Genomic DNA, 23654 nt, shown 5'->3' on the forward strand with positions numbered 1-23654 from the left:
GGTTTTCTGAACACTGACCCACCCTATTATATCTCGATTGGCATGCAAAATCACCGGACTTGAATCCCATAGAAAATCTGTGGGATATGCTGAAGCGACAAGTAAAACACTGACATCAACATACCAGCAGTTTGATGGAACTGCATGCTAAAAGCCTCAGTAAAGGCCTTACCTGGATGCAGTGTACCTGCACAGCCTTGTGGATTCAGTTCCTAATCAAATCCAGGTGTTTATCAAGTCCGGGGGCAGATTTACATGGTATTAAATTTAGCTTGCAATGATTTCGCTAAGGCTCATTTTTTGTCCAGTGAGCTTATTTTCATAATCTTCTACATGGTATTAGTGACAGCCTTGAAACCAAAACCAAGCAATATTAATTTTCATCCTGCATCAACCCATTTCCTCCCAGTGGATCTAACTCTTATTAGCACTGTATGCTATACACAAAGTAATATTTTACCCTTCCCTATCTATTCATCTCCCACCATCACTTCTCACTACTGAGATACCAGATACAGCATGGTTCTGTTACTACTCTTCTGTACTTCAGTTTTACATGCATATGTCAAAAGTCAGAACAAAAATTTAATGTAGGAAGTGTGGTTTGTAAGGACATTCATGTACAGGCTCTTGTTCCTGAGACAATGGAGAGGAGATATTCAGTATTTAGATCTGCTTCTCTAGCTGATGAATGAGGTCTGTGAAATAATCTGCTATTTTAAAATTTTCAGGTACTTTTTCCATAAACTTATTCAGCTGTCTGTCTGACTCAACTGTTACTTTTATAGAAAAATAAATTACAGGATAGCAAAATCAGTTTAGAGAGTCCATAGACGCATACAAACACACTCCTCCTGCTGACTGAGCTCACCAGTTTAAGATAAGCTAGTGACACCACACATTGTTGCAGACATGCATGTTGATCATTACTATACAGGAGAAGAAGTGATACCACTGGGAAACTGAGATAGTAATAAAAGATGTTTCCATTCTACTGAATTTTGATCCAAACATTAAAGATATCTTTTGTAGCCTTAAACAAAACTTCTCTCACAGTATTTTAAAATTTTTGTTGAGCCCTAAGCAGATACACACATCTCTCCTTGCCTTGTTAACAAATAGATATTGTGTTCATTATCCTGATATACACCAAAAACTCCTTCTAAACCTGAGCCCAACCACAAAGTTGTGTCCCTTTGTGACACAGATCCATCCAGGATTCAAAAAATTGAACTCATTCCTGATCATGCCCTAGAGTGGTATTTGTTAACCAATATAAATCCCCTTCTGTGCCTACTTTCATCTTGTTTTAAACCCCAAAAGACAAACAGAATAGTTAGAAAACTTTTCTCATACATCAAACCACCACCTCCTATTCTTCCCGCATTATTCGCATTACATATTGTATTGAAAGAAAAGCCACATGTGAATGTAGCTATGTCTGCTACCAGTTTCACTGTAACTACTGCACAGCGTTCTACAACTGTATGACCACCATCAGTCTAGATTAATGGTCAACTTTTAGGACTGAGGACCAACTGGATCATTCAGTTGTGGATCATGCAGCTAATCACAAAGTGGTTTATTTCTTGGTTGTCTTGCATATCATGCTATCTGGTGCCTTCTCCATAACCCCAGATCTTCTGGACTGCATAAATAGGAACTGTGCCTCTGACATAGTTTTCATTCCGACAACTCCCCCTGCTTCAGTCTCTATTGGTCGGTCTCTTCCACCTGCCTGTATGCCCATATCAGCTCCCACCTCATTCCTTCCTTCTGCCTCTAAAGAACTTCATCTTTCATTAGTACTTTCCTAATACATCCTATCTAATTCCTATCTTCTTCTCTTTGTGTTTCACTTGTCTTGTCTAATTTGTTTATCATCCATGTTTTACTTCCATACAAGACTACACTCCTTACAAATACCTCCAGAAAATACTTCCTAACACTAATTTATATTTGATGCTAACAATTTTTTCTTTTTCATAAATGCTTTTTTTGCTATCAACAGTTGAATCTGATATTTTCTCTTCTTCATCCATCATCAGCTGCTTTGTGCCTCAAATAGCAAAATTGAAAGTGTCAGCAGAAGAAAGTGCTAACATTCAAATTAGTAAGGATTAGTCTGAACACAGTACCTATTGTGTTCTTTCACCTGCTGGTAACAAGTAGTTCCAAAAGGATTACTAAAAAACACATTCTACTATACCAACTGCTTTCTCTTATTGTACTTAAGTTCTTGTCTTGGAATTTAGCCAAACATATAACACACAGTAACACAAAATATGCTCTTGTGAATTAACACTTTCTTCTGCAACCTCTTCAATTCATCAACTACTTTTAATGTCTCATTTCCCGTATATAATTCTGTTAGCGTCACCTAACTTATTTTCACTACATTCTATTGCCCTCGTTTTATTTCTGTTGAGATTCATCTTATGATCTCCTTTCATGACATCATCCATTCTGTTCAACTGATCTTCCAAATCCTTTGCTGTTTTTGACAAAATACAATGTCATTGGCAGACCTTTAAAATTTTATCCCCCCCCCCCCCCCCCCCCAAATTTCAAATTTTTCTCTTTTGTTTCCTCTACTGCTTGTCCAATGTACATATTAAGTGACACCCAGGAGATGCTACAACCTTGTCTCATTCCTCCATTACTATTTCCCTTTCATATCCTTTGACTCTTCTAACTGCAGTCTTGTTTTTTACAAATTTTAGAAAACCTCTTGATCCCTATATTTTATCACTGCTCCCTTAAGATTCAAAGATTGTATTTCAGTCAGCATTGTCAAATGCTTCCTCTAAACTACAAATATGTATATAATACATAGGATATCTGTTGAGTCTATCCTCTAAGATAAGTCATGGGTTCAGTATTGCCTCAGATGTTTTTACATTTCTTTGGTGCCCAATTATAAGGTACCACTTTTTTATTTACAAAATACTGCAAGGAAGCATTGTCAGTAGAAATAATGTGTTTGCAGTGTTTTATTGCATGATGATATTGTAATGAGAGGAAGTGCAACTTTAATGAGACCACATTTTCATACTTTCCTCTGCTTCATTTCTAATGTCATTTTTCTTTAATCCAACAAAATCAAAGTTATACATATGGAAAACCAAATTGGTTGAAGCAATTTCTTTTCAGTTATAATACATCATGCATAAAAGAAAATAAAAGAAGGGTAGTCACATAAAAAATAAATACAAATTCTGATTAAAAATTGTAACAGCTTCAAGGACTTGCATGTGCATTCTAACAATTTATTAGTTAGTTTCTGTAAAAAGATTATGAGAAATGCTGGTAATTATACAAAGATGAATTTCTAGGTACATGCTGATGCAATGCTTCTACAAAGGTAACATGAGTTCATTATCTTACTAAATGGCTCTAAAGTCTGCAGCATGTATGAAACAAATGCCACCCAGTTTCTTAAAGAATTACTGTAAAGGACAAATGATAAAAATTCTGTTTGGTATATGAAAAACAAAACATTCCTGGTTCCTGTAGTTCAGATAATAACCTGAAAGACAGATAATGAGATTTAATAGTGAAAGATGAGTAACAGCTCATACACAGAAAAATCTCAGAAAAGAATGAAACACTTGTTGTATTAGTTTCTGCAATGGATACAGAATGCTTCTATTTTCTTCTTGCAGACCAAGATTATTCTGAGAAATGTTTTCAGAAAGAATCTTTAACATGGTCTTTTGATATAATTTAGATCACAGGGCCATTAACTTCTATTTGCCTAGTGTGACAGAATGCAACCTTGCCATATGGAATATGGGACTCTTAGAACATACTGAACAGTGAAATTCAGAGGGAGTCTTATGTAGACTAATTGAGAGACAAAGTGTTGTGCACCATTGATAAATGTACTGTTTGGATGAAAGGCGGCAGAATAACTCAAAAGTTTACGACCATTTCAGTAACACATAAGAAACAGATTCAAAAAATGAAGTGATTAATACAGTTATTTTATGAGTACATTCATCCCTTAGTTAAACTGAAATTACAATTTTATGTTATGGGAGAATATTTCTTCTGGCCTTAAGTCCTATATCTTGATACTCCAAACTCTGATTTAGCATTTGAAAAAGTACATACTGGAGCCAGAGCCACTGGGTAAGCTCTCTACAGAGCTTGTTGAGGGAAAAGCTTTCTCCGTACCATCAGCTGCAGCTGACCGAAGGCGTGACCCTTTCTTCTGTACATCCTGTCTCAGCCCCTTAGAACGTGTACTCAGAGTCACACCCGCTCGGCATCCTGACTCCGTCTGTCATGGATCAAAAAGAGATCATACATATTACTATGTGAATGACAACATGGCAATCATAAAAATAATAATTTCTGAACTACAAAACAAAATTATATCCATCTTATTAACTAGGACTTAGAAAGTGGTGAACTATAATAATTATTAATATTTTATGTAAAGTTACATCAGGATTAGAAACAACAAAACAGAGAGTTTGATTTGATGTCATTCATGGACACCTGTCAAACCATTTGTCATTCACACTTAAGAATATATGCATATTTAGACAAAACATTTTCAACCTAATATGTGACTGTTTGAACATGACAGTTCTTCTCTCGTCACAATCTTGCTGGAGTTGGAATGTTTTTACCTTCACATTTGTGGGCCAACTTAGGTGGCCAGGTATAACAGATGAAGAATCTGACCTATAGGTCAGTTTCACATTTTTCTTACATACAAAGCAGTAACAGATATGAAACTAATGATAAGTGCCAGAAGATACTATATGGTTGACTTGGCACCAAACCGAAAAATGTAGGATTTGTATTCTGGTAAATATTTTCTGGGACACAAAATCACTCACTGTTTTGTCTTGCACTTTTTTCAAAATATATTTATTACATTTGTAGTAACAGTAACAAAAAAACACTTTTCTTCAGAAAACTGTATCGTGTCCAAGAATAAGTGAACCTCTTTTCTCTCTCTCTGTCTGAAACTTCATTAAACTCACTTTCCATGAATCTCATTAACAATGAGCAGAACCTTCAAGAATATCACTTGACTGAAAAATGTATATTAAATTATGTCTCTTAACTGCATAGTGCTATTTAACAACATTATATTAAAACACCTCATCACTGTATGTACGGTCTGTTTTAAGAAAATAGATGCTGCTGTTCTATTTCAGGCTGCTGTTGGTTAATCACAATCTTTACATTTACAAGGGCAAAAGAAAACTTTCACATGATAACAGATATTTTTATACAGCCAAAGATACCACTTTGGCATAATATGACATCCTTTACATTTTTAGTCTGGTGTACCTAGATGTTATCAACGCTGTTGACTAAGTGTGTGTTTTGTTGTAAGGTTTTTTTTTTCTTAATTTCAAATTTCTTTCAGTATTTGCAGCATCTTAATGCAAAATCCAACAGATATACATACATGTAAAATGCAGATGTTAAATAGAACATTCCTTGAGTCACCTTTTCCAAGAACTGGTACAAAGAAGAAGTTTTTGGAAAAGAGTACTTACAGCATGAACTGTAACTTGCTGTACACTCTGTAGCTCCTCTTGATCTTCATAATCAGAACTCTGACTTGGAGAAAGACCTTCTTCACTTGCACTGCTTCTGCTCTGTTCGTGACGAAAATAAATATTATTCATATACAGTTTGTGTATGTGCTGTGTAAGAGCTCATGTCTTATTTGTGTAACATCTATTGAGTCTCCTATCATTAGAAGAGCTCAGAATTAATGGCAGAATGCATATTGTTTAAAAATCTCTCCAGGATACTAAAGGAAAAATCACTATGACTTTGGATGAAGTAATATCATTGATGTACTTTTAAGGTCTGCAGTAAGTGTTATAATGTGACTCTTTTGTCTGGAACACTGATCAAAAGACAAGAAAAATTTTAATCAGTAGCCACAAATACATGAACATAATAGATTAAGGGACAAAGGTTGCATTTATGCTTCCACCTCGCTGCTGGTTAGCATGGCCCAGCTATGATGAATCAAACCCAATGAGTCTTACCAGCCCATTTAATGTGCACCACCATTGCTTGATATGCTGCTTGCAATGATTCTCACCATGCTGCTCTGTGTTTCGCACTGTGACCATCACTGTATGTCCTGAAACTTGAGCCCTGATTGGCTGCTTCTAGGTCACTCCAGCAATGCCACATTTACTATGCTAGCTACATGAACAGCTGTGGCACTATTGCTCCCAGTGAGCAGCAAGGCTGTAGCATAAATGCAACAAAGCTACCAGCTAGTTGTGAGGTGCAACATGCCAGTAGAGATATGCCAGCAGCAAGGATACAACATAAATGTACCCTTAGGTTTCAAGCACATTGAAGATATATACTGGTTAAGTGTGATCATACTCTGTTGATGTCAATTAGTCAATTTGGAGGACTGGTAATTTGGATAGCAGCCTAGAAAGACAGGTGTTCTGTCAAAAAATTTTCATAGGAGTTGCACATACTAAATTCATTGTTCGTAAGATTAATGTGAAAAGTTAATTATCAGGAAAGTACTAAACTGACTCTTTAATACATTTTGCCTGAGTAATGGTGTGACTAGCTGGTCTCTGAAATGTACCACTTCTATATTATGGTCACACCACATTTATCATGCAAATCTGTGTTAGGAAAATATCACGTAAGTGTGTAACTGAAATTATGCTTTAACAACATTTGCAATGCAGGCATATAAACATAAAAAACTAGTCACCATCAAGAAATTGTATGCAACTGTGACTGAAACCTGAACAAATGACAATCAAATTTGAGTTACGGATCCTTTCACTATACAAATGTTGGTATTATATAAAACAGTTAATTTTTATTGGGTACTCAAAAAGGCAAAAATACAAGCCTCTAAAAAAATCAAATTACTACACAACAAGGAGTAATTAAACAGTACTCCTTACACAAAGAAAGAGGATGACATCCATAGATGAAATATGAAATTACGAGCCTACAGCCACATGTGTCACATAAAATGTAACAGGGAAAAGAATAACGCAAAATCATCACCAAATGCACATGAAACATGTGAACAAGGAATGAATAGCTTACTATACACTAACAAAAGTCAGCGACACATAAATCTTGATTGATAGGAAAGAAAGAGACTCAAGGAGTAATGTATTCTTATAATAAACAAAAACAGAAACAGAAAACTGCAACCGTTTATTCATACGTCACAACAAAAATAGCTTTTGTAATAGATTATATGACAATAAGTCAGTAGTTTCAGAGATTCCAGGTGAGGAGAAAAGGTGTTCCTATATTCAACTGATATTTATGTATAACTAACATATAAACTATTTTTGAAACATGTTATTGAAAACTAAGAGAAATATTACTATATCTAAAGATATAAAACTTTTTTGTTAAATTGTTATAAACTGTACTTACTGTGTATCCCATAGTTTTTCGAAAATGTCGTCCCTTGCCCATTGTCATGTGAGAAATGTAGGAAGGTGATGAAATATTAGTTGGATTTTCTGTCTGTTCAGAACGACTTGTTTCTATTGACATTGTGGACAATCGTGATCCTGTAGATAGGACATTTGTTTTTCAGTTTTTGAGTAATATGCAGCAATATATTACAGAGTAAATAAAATTTTTCTTTATGGTACACATGAAAGCAATAGTCTGAATGCTACAGACTGTACAAGGAAAAATATTTGTTACACAATTTTGAAACTGTGTCATCATGAAACAACTCATACCAACACAAAACAATTAAGATTTTGAACAGGAACTCAAGTTTTAGGTTTTTAATTATATCTGATCACATGTATTGCCAGTAAATATGATGGGTTTCTCAGTCCTTCAGTTTAATTTTTCAATATTATTGTTAAACAGACCTATGTCTTTGAATTCCTAGCAGTTACTACAAATGACAACACATATGGAGACACTAAAATTTTATGTATTGCTGACATCTGTTTGTTCTTTCTCAAATAGTTCTGGCAGCTTTGATTGCATATTTTATGATTTCATACAGTTTTTTCACAGTATAAAATGGAGAGGGACTACACTTATTGTGTGCAAACACAAGGAGGATTGACAGCGGTACAGAAACAGCATTGGTTGTGATTCACAGGTTTCAGTCTTCTACTCAAAGCTTCAACGAAATTGGGGCACTAGTGGCAAAAGCTGTGACACTTTTGGTGCTATTGAAATCCCAAACAGGTACCTCATGCGGCATTATAGGAACATAACTTCACCTGGTTCTCAACTTTTCCACCTTTCTAAAGGGAAAAGAAGTTTGACAGACTGGGTCTGTTCCACTCCCTCCCTTATGACCTCTTGAAGCGTCTCAGTTTTTTGCTCGCCGTGCAATCCAAGTGCCTTCTGGACTTCCTCTCACTATCTGATGAAGAACACTTGTGAAATCAGTTCCTTCCTCCATCACAGACATCAATACAATGTTTGGAAGCTGTTCAAACTTCTTGCTTGTAATTCTTTTTTGACGCATTGTCTCGATATACTGGCACCATTTTATGAAGTCGTCTGCTGTCAAAACCTCCTTCAGGAGTAGGGCATGATACATGTCCTCAGCAACACCCTCCGTGAGATGTGCAACCTTATTCTCCTCCTTCATTCTAGGATCCACTATTTTACACAGCTCCAAGACATCTTGAATGTAGGATGCTGTAGTTTCTCCTGGATGCTATGCCCTGCACTTTAATTTATCTTCAGCCTTGCACTTCTGTCATTGTGTGTTGCCGAAGTACTTGTGCAGTTCCAACTGGAGTACTTCTCAGCTTGTGAGCTTCTCCTCATTGTTCCCATACTATTACTTGGTAGTGCCCTCCAAGTAGAAAAATATGTTAGCTAAACACACGGTATCATCCCTTTTGTTAAATGTGGCTATACACTCATATACCTTCAGCCACTGATTTGGATCTTGGCCATCGTTACCAGAGAACCTGGAAGGATATCTCATGTGATGGCACACAGTTGCTGTCATCATAACGTCCTCGTCTTTTTCTTCTGTCTCCAATAGACTGCGATCTGTTGAATATGGCTCGAACTCAGGTTTCTCACCCCGTAAACAGCGGCTCTGTCATGGCCTGATGCCTGCGTCATCGATAATGTGCGCTATGACAAGTTCTAATACCCAGAATCTCCACCAGAATAATGTCATGTACAAGAATGTGTAATTAGATGAATGATGAACACTAACTTCACTTAACGCAGGTTTATTTAGCACTTGCACATACAAGAGCACAGTGCGAACTGCCTCTGGCCAGAACACATACTGTATATATACAGTTACAGAACATTTCAGTACAATGATTCTTGACATTTGTGGATACTTCTAGAATGTACTCAAACCGAACATAGAAGTTAAAATTTTACTGTTCAGGCGAGTTTTGAACTCATGACCCTCCTTACAACAGTCTAGTATCATAACCACTACACCACAGTGACTGTGCTACTCAGCTTCTTCCGTGACAATATTGAAAGTAAAATTTTGCCAACTAATCTGACTAAAAGCCCTAAGAAGTTTTGGTCTTCTATACAATCAATAAGTGGATACAAATAATCTATTCTGTTGCTCTGTGACCATATTGGCACAGAAATGGAAAACGATAGAGACAAGGCCAAAATAGTGAAACTGATCTTCCAGAACTGTTTCATCCTGGAAGATCCTAATATGATCCCTCTATTTAACCATTGCACAAATGCCAACATGGCAGATTTTGAGATAAGTGATCATTGAATAAAAAAGCAACTATAATTGCTTAGTAGTGGAAACTTATCTGAACCAGATGAGACACCTGTAAGATTCTGTAAAGATTCTGTAGGCTATCAAAGCTCACTTGAGCAACAAGGGGTACTGACCAACTGAAAAAGAGGCACAGATCATTTCCATTTACAAGAATGGTCGTCAATCGGTTGTACAATGTTTTATACTCAATAAAAATTAACATGGATTCCACAAACAGAGATCTTGAAAAAGCAGCTCACTTGTCTGTCCATCAGATCTGAAGTGCCACAGCCATCAGCACTCAGATTAATGCCATGTTCCTTGACTTCAGGAAGGCATTTAACACAGTTTCAAACTGCCATTTAGTGAAAAAAAAATAGATGCTTATGAGTATTGGGTCAGATTTGTGACTCTATTCAAGACTTCTTTGCAGACAGAACTCATCACAGTGCTCCTAATGGGACAAAATCAACACATCTAAGTGCTCCAGGGAAGTGTGATAGGACTGTTATTGTTCTCACAATATGTAAATAATCTAGCAGAGAATGTCAGAAGTTCCATGAGGCTGTTTGCAGACGATTTGGTTGCCTATAACACAGTAGCAACACCAGCCGTAGCAAACTGTAGGAAGATTTGCAGAGAACAGGTGACTCTGAACATAAATAAATATAACATATTGTGCATTGGTAGGCAAGTAATCCACTGTAGCTGAAGTCATGAATGATGGCAGACAAGTTTAGGCTCGTTCGGCACAACTACATCATGCATACTCCAACAGCCAGTGAGCGTTCAGTACTGTTCTGAGTGGTCTGCTATGAATGCCGTAGCTAATGCCAGCATTAAAAGTGATTGTAGCAAGTTGTTTAGTGAATCTGTATTTCATTTGTAGCATGTTGTCATCGTTGATAGGAGGGGTTAAGTGATAAATTTTGCATAAGCTAGTGTGAGAAATAATTTGCAGGATGTACACTTCCTTCAAGCGGAGAGCACACACTTGTGTGTATTTGCAACTGTTGCTTGGAATTCTCAGTCATGCCATTCCTGTCTGTGCCTCAACATGCATAAACCACGATCTTTCATGGGTTGGACTATAGTGTACGATTACAATATTGATGTAACATAACTGGAAACAGCAACTGTAAAATACCTAGGAGTGCTGGAAATAGTAACTAGTATAAAATATCTAGGAGTAACAATCCAGAGTAGTCTGAAGTGGACTCACCACATATAACAGATAGTAGGAAAAGCAGATGCCAAGATGAGATTCACAGGAAGAATTTTGTGGAAACATAATTCATCCACGAAAGTAGTGACTTACAAGGCACTTGTTCAAGCATTTCTTAAGAATTTATCATCAGTGTAGGACCCCTACCAGTTAGGATTAATACAAGAGAGAGACAAGATTCAATGAAGAGTGGCAAATTTCATCATGGGATTGTTTAAACAGGGCAAGAACATTATAGAGATGCTCAACAAACTCCAGTAACAGATGCTACATGAGAAGTGTTGTGCATCTTTGAAAGGTTTACTATTGAACTTCCAAGTGAGTACATCCCAGAACGAGTTGGGTAACATATTACTTCCTTCCATATAAGTCTTGTGAAAAGCTCACAACAAGAGAATCTGAAAAATTAGACCTAATAAGGAGGTTTAGCAGCAATCATTCTTACCATGCACAATTCATGGATGGTAGAGAGAAGGGGAGAGAGATAGTGGTACCAAAAGTACCATCTGCCACACATCATAAAATGGGTTGTGGAATAGAGATGTAGACAGCAGTTAACATCCACTCAGTTTTACTCCACTCTTTTAGTGTGGTGAGGAGATGTGGAGGAAACCATCTCCTGCTCATTAGAAAAAGAGCAGAAATCGTGAGCTTCATCCCCCTTGTGTAATACTGCCAGCACAAAAAATGACACCAGTGTAATGTGCTTCATGGTAACCATTTATCTAGTTAAAACTGACCTGCAGGAGTAATTAACATCTAATCAAAGATAAAAAAAAACACTGCTTGAAAATGGAGACTGCTTCATGAACAATTTTTACAAAAAAAGGCATAACAAAGGAAATACAATGTTGACAAAAGTACTATAACTATTACTGGTCACTACAACATTGTTGTATTACAAGGCACAACACACTTGATAAAAGTCTTTTGAATACTGCCACATTAGGACAAAGGAATCAAGAAGCAAAGAGAAAATTCACAGATAACGTGTACCGTTGCCCTCTACACAGCGTTTCTGTTGGCTCATCACTGACAGTTACTAGTGCGAATGTCATCCACTGCTTTCTAGACTGGTGTGCAGCATATAAAATTTGCAATGGGGAGATCCGCAGTAGCAAGATGTGTGTATGTATAGTAATAGTGATACACCAGACAACAGTGCTATTCTGCTGCATCTATTTGTTGTAACAACTATGGCCTGCATGTTGAAATCCGGTGTTGATTTCCATGTTAGTGAATGAACAGTGATACATACAAGGAATGTTCAATAAGTAATGCAAGACTTTTCTTCTTGGCCTGTTTCAGTTGAAAAATGTGGACTTTGTTGTGGGACATCATGGTGTATTCCTGCTTAAGACTCTGAAGTTTCATGAAGTTACAATAGCTGACAGTGCTATATGTAGGTTTTAAATTGGCACCTGGATCAGAGGCGTGTTACAAACAGAGAGCTGTCACTGAGTTTCTCTCCATGGAAAATCAGAGTGTCACAGTACACATAGATGCTTACAGAATGTCTATGGAGACCTGGCAATCAACAAAAGCATGGCGACTCATTGGTCCAGGCATCTGTCATCATCACAGCAAGGTCCAACAAACCTCACCGATCTCTCACATGCCCACCAGTTGCACAGCTGTGACTCCTGCAATGTTGAAATATGTGGACACTCTCATTCAAGAAGATCGATGAATCACACTCAAACACCTTGCTGCCCAACCTGCCCAACTGGACATTTTTGTCGATAGAGCTGACACATTCATCCACCAGTTGGGTTACTCAAAGATGTGTGCCCACTGGGTTCCTCACCCCATAACAGGAGACCATAAAGAGCAATAAACACCACCTGTGCGAAATTGCATGCATGTTATGAGGTTGACCATGACAATCTTTTGTTCAGCACTGTCATGGATGATGACACATGGGTTCATCACTTTGAACCAAAAACAAAACAGCAATGGATTGGCACTACACTACCCCTTCTCCAAAGAAAAAGTTGAAAGCCATACACTCAGCACGTAAAGTCATGGCAACTGTCTTCTGGGACTCTGAAGTCGGTATTCTGTTTAATGTCCTGCCACATGGTGCAATGATCAATTCTGAATGCATTGTGCTACCCTCAGGAAATTATAGAACTGACTTCATGTGTTCATCGTCACAAAAATGTAAATGAACTTCTCCTCCCCCATAACATTACAAGACCTCACCCAAGTCTGCACACCTGAGAGGAGCTCACAAAACTTCATTGAACTGTTCTTCCTCATCCACCCACAGCTCAGATTCCCTTTCTCGCCTTTTCTTCTCCCCCCCCCCTCCCCCCACCTCTCCCATGCTCTCCATCTCACCTGCAGCACTTCACTGTCCCCCCCCCCCCAATACTATCCGTCCCCTTCCCTGCCCCAACCTCCTCCTTACCCCCACCCAACCACCACTCCCATCATGAACTGCTGCTGCTCGCAGTCATGTGTATGAGGTGAGTGTGCATGTGCGTATGTGTGTCTGTTGTTGACAAAGGCCTTAATGGCCGAAAACTATAATTCGGAGAGTCTTATTGTTGTGCCTATCTGTGACTCAGCATCTCTGCTATATGGTAAATAGATATATAAATATTATTACATGACTCTACAAACAATTTAAATTTATTTTCATACAATTGCCTTGTGTCACATTGTATATTGTTGAAAAATATTTCGCCAACATGTAAAAAATTATTTTTTACTTTACTTATTCAAGTCTAACAAATGTCCAGTAAGTCTGTGTTACTGATTCCATATGAGTGCACATGTGATCTAATTGCATAAATGTGGACATTGTATTTGGCATGCATAATTACTATGAGTATGTGTCAAAAGGAAACTAAGTATTTTGTGTTCAACAAAGTATTGCCTCCGAGAAATTAAGTTACTTGAACCAAAGATACATCTAATAGCTTCCTTCTGGCAGAGAAAGACTTATTTTGCCCCAGTGGAGCTTCTACAAAGAAGTTTCCCACAGTTTAAGTGTGTATGGAAAAAGGCATAGTATGCCATAAGCATGAGCTCTTTACTTACACAATCTTTAGTTTACTTAGGAGATACAAAACTCTTGCCAACTTACTGTGGATCTTTCTTGTGTGGGTATTCTGGCAAATTTTACTATTGAGAGAGATGCCTAACAGTTTTACGGAGTGCACCAGTTAATTTTCTACATTATTAATATGGGAAATGAACATGAACATATGTTTAGTTTAACTGTTATTTAATATCAATCTCTTTTCTGAGAACCACTGAGTTGCATTTTCTAGCATGAGGTTGTTCTTTTGTGTGACAAACTGTACATCCTTATGTGATGTGAAGAAATCTGTGTCATCGGTGGACATCATGGATTTATGTGGTAATATGTTGGGCAAGTCATTCACATAGACAATAAGTAAGAAAGGTTGCAGCACAAGCCCTTGTCAGAAGCCATATTCTACATTCAGCAGACCAGATTTGTTATTTGAATTAACGACGAATATGAACTGCCAAATATGGTTTCAGTAGTGCTAGTTCTGTTTCAATTATTCCATATCTGTCAAATTTCTTAATGTGAAACAATGTCAAAGGCCTTGGTTAGATCTACTTGGGTGGTATAACTGTGCTGCCTATTCTCAGAACTGCCTTAATTGTTAACAGTCCACTTCAGAAACAATATTGGGCTTTGTTAAGTAGGTTGTTAGACTAAAACAAATTATTTAACTAGTCTGTCAGTACTTGTACTAATGATATAGGTCTTTAATTTTGGGCAGCACAGTTGTCTGTTTTGGGCAGTATGGAAATGTTACCTCTCTAAACATAGAGCTTATAAGGTAAGATACAAAAGGTGAATCACTTGTTAGGCATAGAGTAATTATCATCAATGTAGAGTATTGTTCATTAATCTTCATATTTAATTTTTTATGATTTAGTGTACATTAAAGTTATGTATTGAGTAATCATTTCTGTAATTTATATGGAAATTATTTTTTATCATCAAAATACCCACACTGTCTTGATTTATTGAAGTGGAGATTTGGAACTGGGATTTTTTTCCTTTTTTTATGATAATCATAATAAGAGACAGGACATTGCAGTTTCCAGAGACTGAAGTTAAAGTTGGGAAAACCACATCTCCAGCTACAGTGCAATGTACAGGCACTGACATAAATTGGCAAGACATGTATTTTGTCAGGGTTCCACCATTCTGGGCTTTGGTGAGAAAAGTGGCATTTCATAAAGTCAAGCAATGTTTAGTACAAGTGGCATGGCTGGCTCACCTGTGCACAGGTTCCCTATTGGCTCTAATGGAGTGGATGTGAGCAAAAATGCAATTGGCACGGTGCTGAACCTTACACCACAGCAGAAGAAATAGAGTGCTATCAATTGTGAGTTACTGATGATCTACACAGACATTAAACAGTTTTGATTCCCCATTGAAGGATGACATTTTACAATTTTTATTGACCACAAACCACTAACTGGTTACTGCCAATGCACAACAGATTATGATGCACCATGGCAGTTCAGACAAGTGGAATATATAGCCCAATTTACAACAAATGAGCATCACATTTCAGATAGAAACAACATTTCTGCAAACTGGCTGCTGCAAAATTGCCCAGCCTGCAATGGTGCCACGAGTTGAGATAGCGGCCCACAAGCTTGAGGATACAGTGCAGCATGACTTGCTCAAAAGTGAACACACAGCCCTGCAGCTGTGACAAATTTTTGTTCCATATTGAGCCATTACCATCTGCCGTGACACGTTCCAAGACAAACAATGCCCACACATTGCCACAGAATTTCCTATGCCGAAAGCAAGATTTTTCACAGATATATGAAGATTTAGAAGGACTGTTACCCTACTCTGATAGTTACTGCTATCTAGTTACCATAGTGGATCATTTCATGATGTGGCCTGAAGTTACTCCCATACCAGACATCTGCGTGGAGTTGATTGCAAAGGCATTGTTGCTCACAAGGTTTTCCAGGTTTGTCATTCTTCAAGCCATTATGACTGACCATGGACGCCAGTTTGAACTGCAGCTGTTTAATGAGCTGCTTCAACTACGCAGCTGCAACCATCTTTGCACCACTAGCTACCATCTCGGGCAGAGTGGCTGCATCACACACTAAAGGTGGCGCTAATGTGTTACTCATTGTTGTATGGATGCCTAGCTGCTGGCATTTCTCAGCCTGCACATAACAGTAATGGATGGTCTGCAATGTCCACCAGCCCAACTGGCCTACAGTGAGCAGTTCCATGTGCCCGGTGAACTCATTGTACCAGCTCTATTTCAGCCAACTGCTCCAGTAACTGTGACAGAATTTGCACAACAGTTGAGCTCCCACATGAGATGTTTGCATGGGGCCCACCTGTCAGTCATGGATAGAGAAGGGTTTTCATCCATAGAGATCTGCATACAGCATCACATGTCTAGGTCAGAGATAAAATGCTGTGCACCCACCATTACTGTTCTCCACAGCCTAATTTTGAAAGAGAAGAACACTTGCAAGATTGACCAGAATGGCAGACGTGAGAAATCCCCGTAGAGCAACTAAAGACTGCCTACCTCTACCAGGAGGAACCTCTGCAGCACCATCCTGTCAGTTTTCCGCCCACCTGCACCAAGCCCTACAATACTGAGTGATGCTGCAGCCTCCCACAAGACTCAAGATGGAGGCCTACACTATCCTCCCCCCCCCCCCCCCCTCCAGCTGATTGTCCTGACGGCTTTCCAAAGGTTAAGCTCTAGTACCCCAATGCTCCTGGAGTGCCTGAGTTTAAAAAGGGGGGTGGGGGGTGGGCTCATGTGGCAAAATCAGTTACTATGCAAGTAGCCGGAACAAGAGACAAATGATGAATCGCTGGTCTGGAAGAGAGTATTTATTATCATTGTAAAATTTTGTTAATTATTCTTTGTATTTATGTTGGTTAAGATTTGGTGTGCAATAAAGTTATGTACTGAGTAATGATCATGTCCACAATTTATATGGGAAGTACTTCTTGTCACCAAAATACCCATAAGTGGAATGGATACTGTGCTGCTATCTATTATTCTTTTACGATAAAATTAGAGGAACCATATATGTCTTTAGTCCTAGAGTATCTCAGTTGTCTGGGTACATCCAGTATATCCTTAGGATAGATTGTTCAGCACAAAAATTTGCAAGACTATCTTCAGCTCTGCTTCTTGTGAACTGGGAAGTCTATTGATATTGTCATCCAAACTATTTTCATCTGGCCCGAATTTGTGAAATCCTATTGTTTAGCTTATTCGCATTTAGAGGAACAGGTAAATTTTCTGTAGTGACCCCTGTTTCCGCTCTAACTATTTTCCAAGCTGTTTGAAATTTGTTACTAGATAGAAAAACGTAGTTGACAATGGCTTTTTTTCTTTGTGGAAATGATTTATTTTCTGCAAATCTCTTTTAATTAGGCGTGTGAATGTCTACACCTATAATTAGTGCAAGATTGGTCACAGTAATTTTTTAAGAGAATTCTTCAATTATTCTAAGGTTTATACATGTCAGTTATATTTCTCTTCTGTTTCTCCTTTGCATTTAATCTCTTGTGTTTACATATGAGGGGACACTACTCATTAGTGACAGTCACAATGATATGTAAGAAATAATTACAAGCATCACTTAATGACATGTTTTTCATGACAGTGGTACACCAATCAAGGCTCAAAAGTGTTTGTGTGTAATTTGTTACATATATAATATTATTCCAATTTAGTGTCTTCAGTTTGTCCCTATAATTTTCAGGAATAATGTGGAGATGCTGAACCTTGTTGTATGCACATCACCTCAATATTCAGCGTGTGACTGAATCTGTGGTATCTTCAGCCAAACGCATGCATGCTCTCTGTCTGTCGATAATGTGTAATGTTACTAAAAGTAGGCCTACAAGCTATTTATGACAATGACTTATACTGCTTATCTAATGAGTGTTCTGTTTAGATGCTTCATCTGCTGTAGTACTGGAATTAAATGCTTTTTTCTAAATATGCACATAATGTAGAAAAATTGCATTACAATTCTTTTTGCCCTTTATTGCTCACCTCACTGCGATTTCTATGTCAAAGCGAACACATTAATATCTAATGAAATTGCTGAAGGAAGAAAGTAAACACTAAAACAAAAAACAGGACCAAATATGAATAGCAACATAAGCTTTAACAAGAATCATGTGGAAACATAAAATGAAAGAAAAGCTAACAATGTACATAGCAGATAAGTAAGTAATCTTGTTTTACTTCTTATTTCTTCGATGCCTGCAGTGCAGGTTGGTTAGCTCTAAATGGTGCTCTCAACTACCCTAAATTTCCTTTCGGCAGCAAAATGAATAGTTAGCAAGGCTCAAAGGCTTGTTCCTAGTCTGTACTTTTAAGTCTACCGTTATTGAATGGTAAGACACCACACCTATGCTCTGAACATCAGATCCAGCATAGTCTCCACTCTCCCGGTGACTGCTTGTGATAATTGGTCCAGAAGGAGGTACAAGAAGACCACGCCTTGCTGAAGAGCGCTGCACTCCACCTATTGTTTGTGCTCGTGCCCAGGAGCTGCTGCCAGTTTCCCTTGGAACAGATATGTCTCCTGCTGACCTCAATGAGATCACTCCTTCACCATGAGGCTGTTGCCTTAGGTTAAGTGTAAAACATACCCTGCAAGGAGAGATTCACAGGAGATATTACCCTTTTTTTGAAATTTATTCCACAAGCTAAAAGATAAATATGGACACGAAACAACTTACAGAAGGGAAAGACAAGAGTAACAACGGAAGTAGAGCGAGGGGTATTCAGGTTATGTTACTGAAGCTTCATGCAAATTATATATTATCTTACAATTACAGTAATTTTTACTGTCAAAGACTAGACAGTTCTTTGAAGTTATTTAAAATATTTTGAACATTTTAAGTGCACTGTACAAAAATCAGCTGTTTTACAATTTATTCAAGACATATGTACACATTTTTCAATAGGAACAAACAGCCGTTACTGGAAAGAATGATATCACATATATGACCAAATTATTTCACCTGTTCTAAATATCTGAACAGATGATGAAATCTCTGGTATATGTAAGTTACGTGTAACACATTAATAAATACTTTGTTATATCGCTTTATGAACCAGAGCTTCTTTGACACAAATAAAACTTCACTTACTAATTTAACTCATTAGTTTTATAATCCAGAACAATTGTGCAACCAATGAAAATGATAAAAACGAACACCTCTAATGATGATCTAAATATTCAAATGAAATGACAAGATTTTGGAAATATAAGAAAATTATAATAAATAAGATTTACTTTTGTGGATTAGTGCTCACAACACATAATATTATCTATGAATGAGCACTACTGTCCAAAGCTTTTAAGGTTAGGTTCTGGCTCTTAGCAGTATATCAAAGACAATTTTAATGCCCTGGAAACTAAAAGTGTGTCATAACCCTATGAGAATTACATGGTAGATTTGTGATGTTTAGCCACTGGTTCCATTCTGTTCTGTCAGGACAGGGCCAGTACTGTACCTTTTACAGTTGCTGAATGCATGAGATTAAGTGATATTGTCACCAACAGCACACTCATGGTAACTAGGCTGGAGTTTTTGTGAACCAGGAGAGTAAGTGTATTGAACAAAAATGGAACATTTTATTATTTAAATGTTAAGTTGGTTGCAGTTCAAAGAGACTGACAAAATTTCACCAAATAAATAAAAGTAGGAACCTTTTAACATACCTCCCATTTTGGATAGTGGCAGTTGGAACAGGTTGTCCACCCATGAGAAAATCTTCTGGATCACTCTCATAGGGTGGCTCATCATACCAGTGTGGTCCAAGACCGGAACATCTTGCATCATCATCATACATATAGGTATCATCTGAAAACACATTCCTAATTTTAAACCCGTACCTACAGAGGCACATTAAGTGATTACTATTTTTTCTGATTTGTACAATCCTAGAACACACAAGATTACACAACACCAAAATGTATGGATAACTGACAGCTACAAAATTATCACGGAATATCATAATCTGTTATCTAACTGCTGAATTACATCCTAGTATGATACTGAAGAACAAATTATTTCATTTATTCATAGTTTTATGTACACACATCAAATTATTGTCTCAGGATTACAGAAATGCTAGGAAAAATTTACTAAATGAAAAAGCAAAATTAATGTGTGTGATGACACACACCAATTTGAACACCTTATTAGCCTTGCAGAAAATTGCTCCATGTCAAATATGTAAAGTGAGTCCCTTAATTTGGGGAAAACCATCACTAACAGTCAACTGTTGTGGGGAACACTTGTCACTGACAAGAGTTGTTTTTGACTACTGTAGGTTACAACAGAAGATATATGGGCTGCAGCACATCACACCACCCATCAATTCAGTGTTAGACAACAATGATAAATGTGCAACTGTGCCTCCAAGAACCACGTCTGCACTACGGGGTACAGAAGCTTTCATCTAAGATGTGTGCTCTACACATTTCACATAAGGGGCACAGACAGCAAGATGGGTAGAGGAACCCAAGAATTAGATGTTCAAAGCATGGAATCTGCCATCTGGTCTGATAAGTTGCAGTACTGTTAGTACATGCTGTCAGTAGGGTACGATTACATTGAAAACTACATGTCGTAAGGAATCTCACTTGCCAAAAGGACACCATTTGTGCTGGTGGTGGAAGTTTTTTTTTGTGTGGGGAATGTTGACATGGTCTGAAATGGGGCTGCTGATACATCTCCCATTGTCTCTCTTAGGTGAACAATTTGGGAACTTGCTCTCAGTTAATGTGTGTCCATTTGTTGGGTTACAGCATCCTGCAGGTGAAATTTACCTTCAGCAAGATAATGCACTGCCCTGCCACTCCATAATGGTGTAAGAAGTGTTTGAGGATCACTTCACAGACTACAGGACGATTATATGGTCCACAAGATTGCCTAACTTCAAACCAGTTGAGCACATCTGGAATGTCACTGAGCATGAAGTATATACCTTGTGCTCAGTGCCAAACAATATCCATGAATTATGAGTGACAACTGAGCACCACTGGATCGGGATGTTATCTAAATGCTTTTGAGTCTATGCCATGGAATACCATTAGGCAGGTAGGTCTCTCAGAGTCAACTGATTATGGTTGCATATTAAGAGTAATATTATTTGCCAAAACTAAACTTACACAATGAGCTACCCTAGTATAATACCCAAACAAAATTACCTAGAACAATGTAACATGAAATCAAATACATCACATGCTGACCAAAATTAACTGGTGCCCATCCCACAAGTGTCAAAACCCTTGCTACTATCAAATTAAAAGGCAATTTTAAACTAAATTTGACCCAAAATCAATTTTATTTATTTTTACAAAAAATACATTGAAATTTCTTCAGAATCTGTGACCAAGTATTAAATTAACAACTTTTCCCTTTCTCTTTCAATCTTTATGCAGTAAGATTTTTGCTTTCATAGTGTAAAGTACGATTTTTATTAATTGATTAGTAAGCCATAAGATATATAAAGCATATTCCTTGTACAGTAATGAATGTAAAATATACTGATAACTTAATAATTTATATTTGCAACCCCATGTTGACAAATTGTACTTGAAAATTCTAAACCTTCCATTGTTATTTAACAACTCCAGAAAAAGAATCTGTAGGATGTCTGGAAATTTCTTATTTTAGGGATAATATAAGGTTATAGGATTCTGAATACATTGTTTTTCTTTCTTCATTTGTAATATTAGGTCATTTGTTGTCTGTTACAGTATCGCCTTTTCCTTCATTTGCCCACATCACTTTTTTCTTTTGGCTTAATTTTTTTTAGCAGGAAAGGAGATACTCTATTTTTTAGCTTTGAATTATTAGTGTATGACACTTTTGATGCTTACCTGATGCCATGATAGGTCGACCGCCTTCTCTCCCTAGTTGCTTCAGTCCTTGTTTAATGTCTCTCAGGATCTGAAATTTATACAGAAAATATAAACATTTATTAAAAGAAAATAAAGTTTCAATCATTAATGGAACAGACATTTACTGATCAACAAACAGCAATTCATTATCACTTCCCTCTGCATCAATCCTGTGCTTATAATCATAACACAGTATCTCTTCAAAAATATCTTCATAAGAGATTACACTAGCAAGAGAGGTAATGAACTGTCAATTTTATTTCACAAAAAATAACACTACATTTGAAAGGTTTCTTGAGTACAGCTTTAATTTTTTGAGTCCATGAGATCACTTTAACAAAATATGAAAGCAAAAGGCAGAAGGAAAACAAAATTACTACTGATTTTGTGATAAACAAAGTGTGCAATTTTTACTTAAGACCATATCTGTAACTGCCACACACTGGTTCATAATGTAGAAGGGCAGTAGTTCTCCTCCAGCACATGAACAATCTTGGAAGCATTAAAAGTGTGTATGCTCATTTAACCACAGACTAACTTAGTGGTGGGCTGGAGCAGGATTACTATTCTTCTTCCATAAATGAAGCAATGTGGGGGTGTTGCAAATATAGTCTCAGGTCAAAACAGATATAGACTTAGGTCAAAACAGTCAGAATTGGACTTGTGTCCCTTCTTTTATGCAAACAAAATCTGTTTAAAGAGTTCTATCTGACAAAAAAGAATGGTGTTGCCAACTGGCACATTCTGAAACTTCACACTAAAAAATAATGTGACTGCAGCAACAAGTAAATAAAAAGGAGTAGCATAATGTTGCACATAATTCAAATAGAATTTCCAATGATATTCTACAAGAATGTAACACAGAATGATGAGCATCATGCAAAATATGAAATTTTAATTTCTACAGCTGCAACAACTGACAGAACAATAAATTCAATGCAAAGTACAGCCTCACAAGGAGGAAAACCATATACATGCTATTTCCTGAGCAAGACCTTTCACTTCCTACACATACATACTGCTCATCTGTACAGTCCAGTACACTGCGAAGAAGGTATCTGTATTGTGGAATTTAAGTTACAGATGTGTACCACAGAAACCTTCCAGACCACACAAAGTAAACAATGCTCTGGAATAAACTTCAAATATAATACACTTTTATTTCATTTCCTCGTTTTTTAAACCAATTAATTTTTCTAGTTACTTGAGTAATTTGCTATGCTCCTTCAGCACTGCATACATATTAATGCATGGGAAAGTATTTCATTTTATGTTTAGAGTAACTGTGCTAAGTTGCTAACTTCTGTTTATTAATAAATTCTTGTCAATATTATAGATGTGATAGGAGGCTCAACATTAAACTGCCGTAAATTGATGTGAGTGGTAAAGGAGTGCAAATTGAACAATCCTGTTCTTGAAGCCAAAGAGCTTTAAAGTTTGATAATGTGAAATTTCTGCTAATACATTCATTAAAATATTTGCTCAAATGAAGAACATTCCTTGAGGAGTCACAACATCGAATTGTTATTTCATTCCCAAGAAATGTTGCACTATATAATTTACAATTGAATATTGAAAAATTGCTTGTATACACAACTCTACCTCCACAGCTACAGTATGTGTTAAGTACATACTGAAATATCTACCTGTAGGAGGAGATTGATATTGAAGCTGCATGTGTGTGCGTGTGTGTGTGTGTGTGTGTGTGTGTGTGTGTGTGTGTGTGTGTGTGTGTGTGTGTGAGAGAGAGAGAGAGAGAGAGAGAGA

General features: G+C 37.2%; 1 protein-coding gene across 7 annotated transcripts in view; it reads right to left on the reverse strand.

Moving 5' to 3' along the window:
* Positions 1-23654, reverse strand: part of LOC126248992 (SAM and SH3 domain-containing protein 1-like) — a 769734-nt gene that overhangs the window by 22502 nt on the left and 723578 nt on the right. For 4 of the 7 annotated variants that reach the window (XM_049950603.1, XM_049950622.1, XM_049950571.1 and 1 more), the window contains 6 exons: positions 21867-21936; positions 19698-19839; positions 18375-18619; positions 7420-7559; positions 5526-5627; positions 4117-4285 (listed from right to left, as the gene is read on the reverse strand). In XM_049950603.1, coding sequence (XP_049806560.1) covers positions 4117-4285; positions 5526-5627; positions 7420-7559; positions 18375-18619; positions 19698-19839; positions 21867-21936 — 868 coding nt within the window. The remainder of the gene's footprint in view (positions 1-4116; positions 4286-5525; positions 5628-7419; positions 7560-18374; positions 18620-19697; positions 19840-21866; positions 21937-23654) is intronic. The other 3 variants (XM_049950580.1, XM_049950597.1, XM_049950588.1) reach the window with 3 other exon arrangements.

This window comes from Schistocerca nitens, chromosome 1 (genome assembly GCF_023898315.1).
Source record: "Schistocerca nitens isolate TAMUIC-IGC-003100 chromosome 1, iqSchNite1.1, whole genome shotgun sequence".
In the NCBI taxonomy this organism is placed as follows: Eukaryota; Metazoa; Arthropoda; class Insecta; order Orthoptera; family Acrididae; genus Schistocerca; species Schistocerca nitens.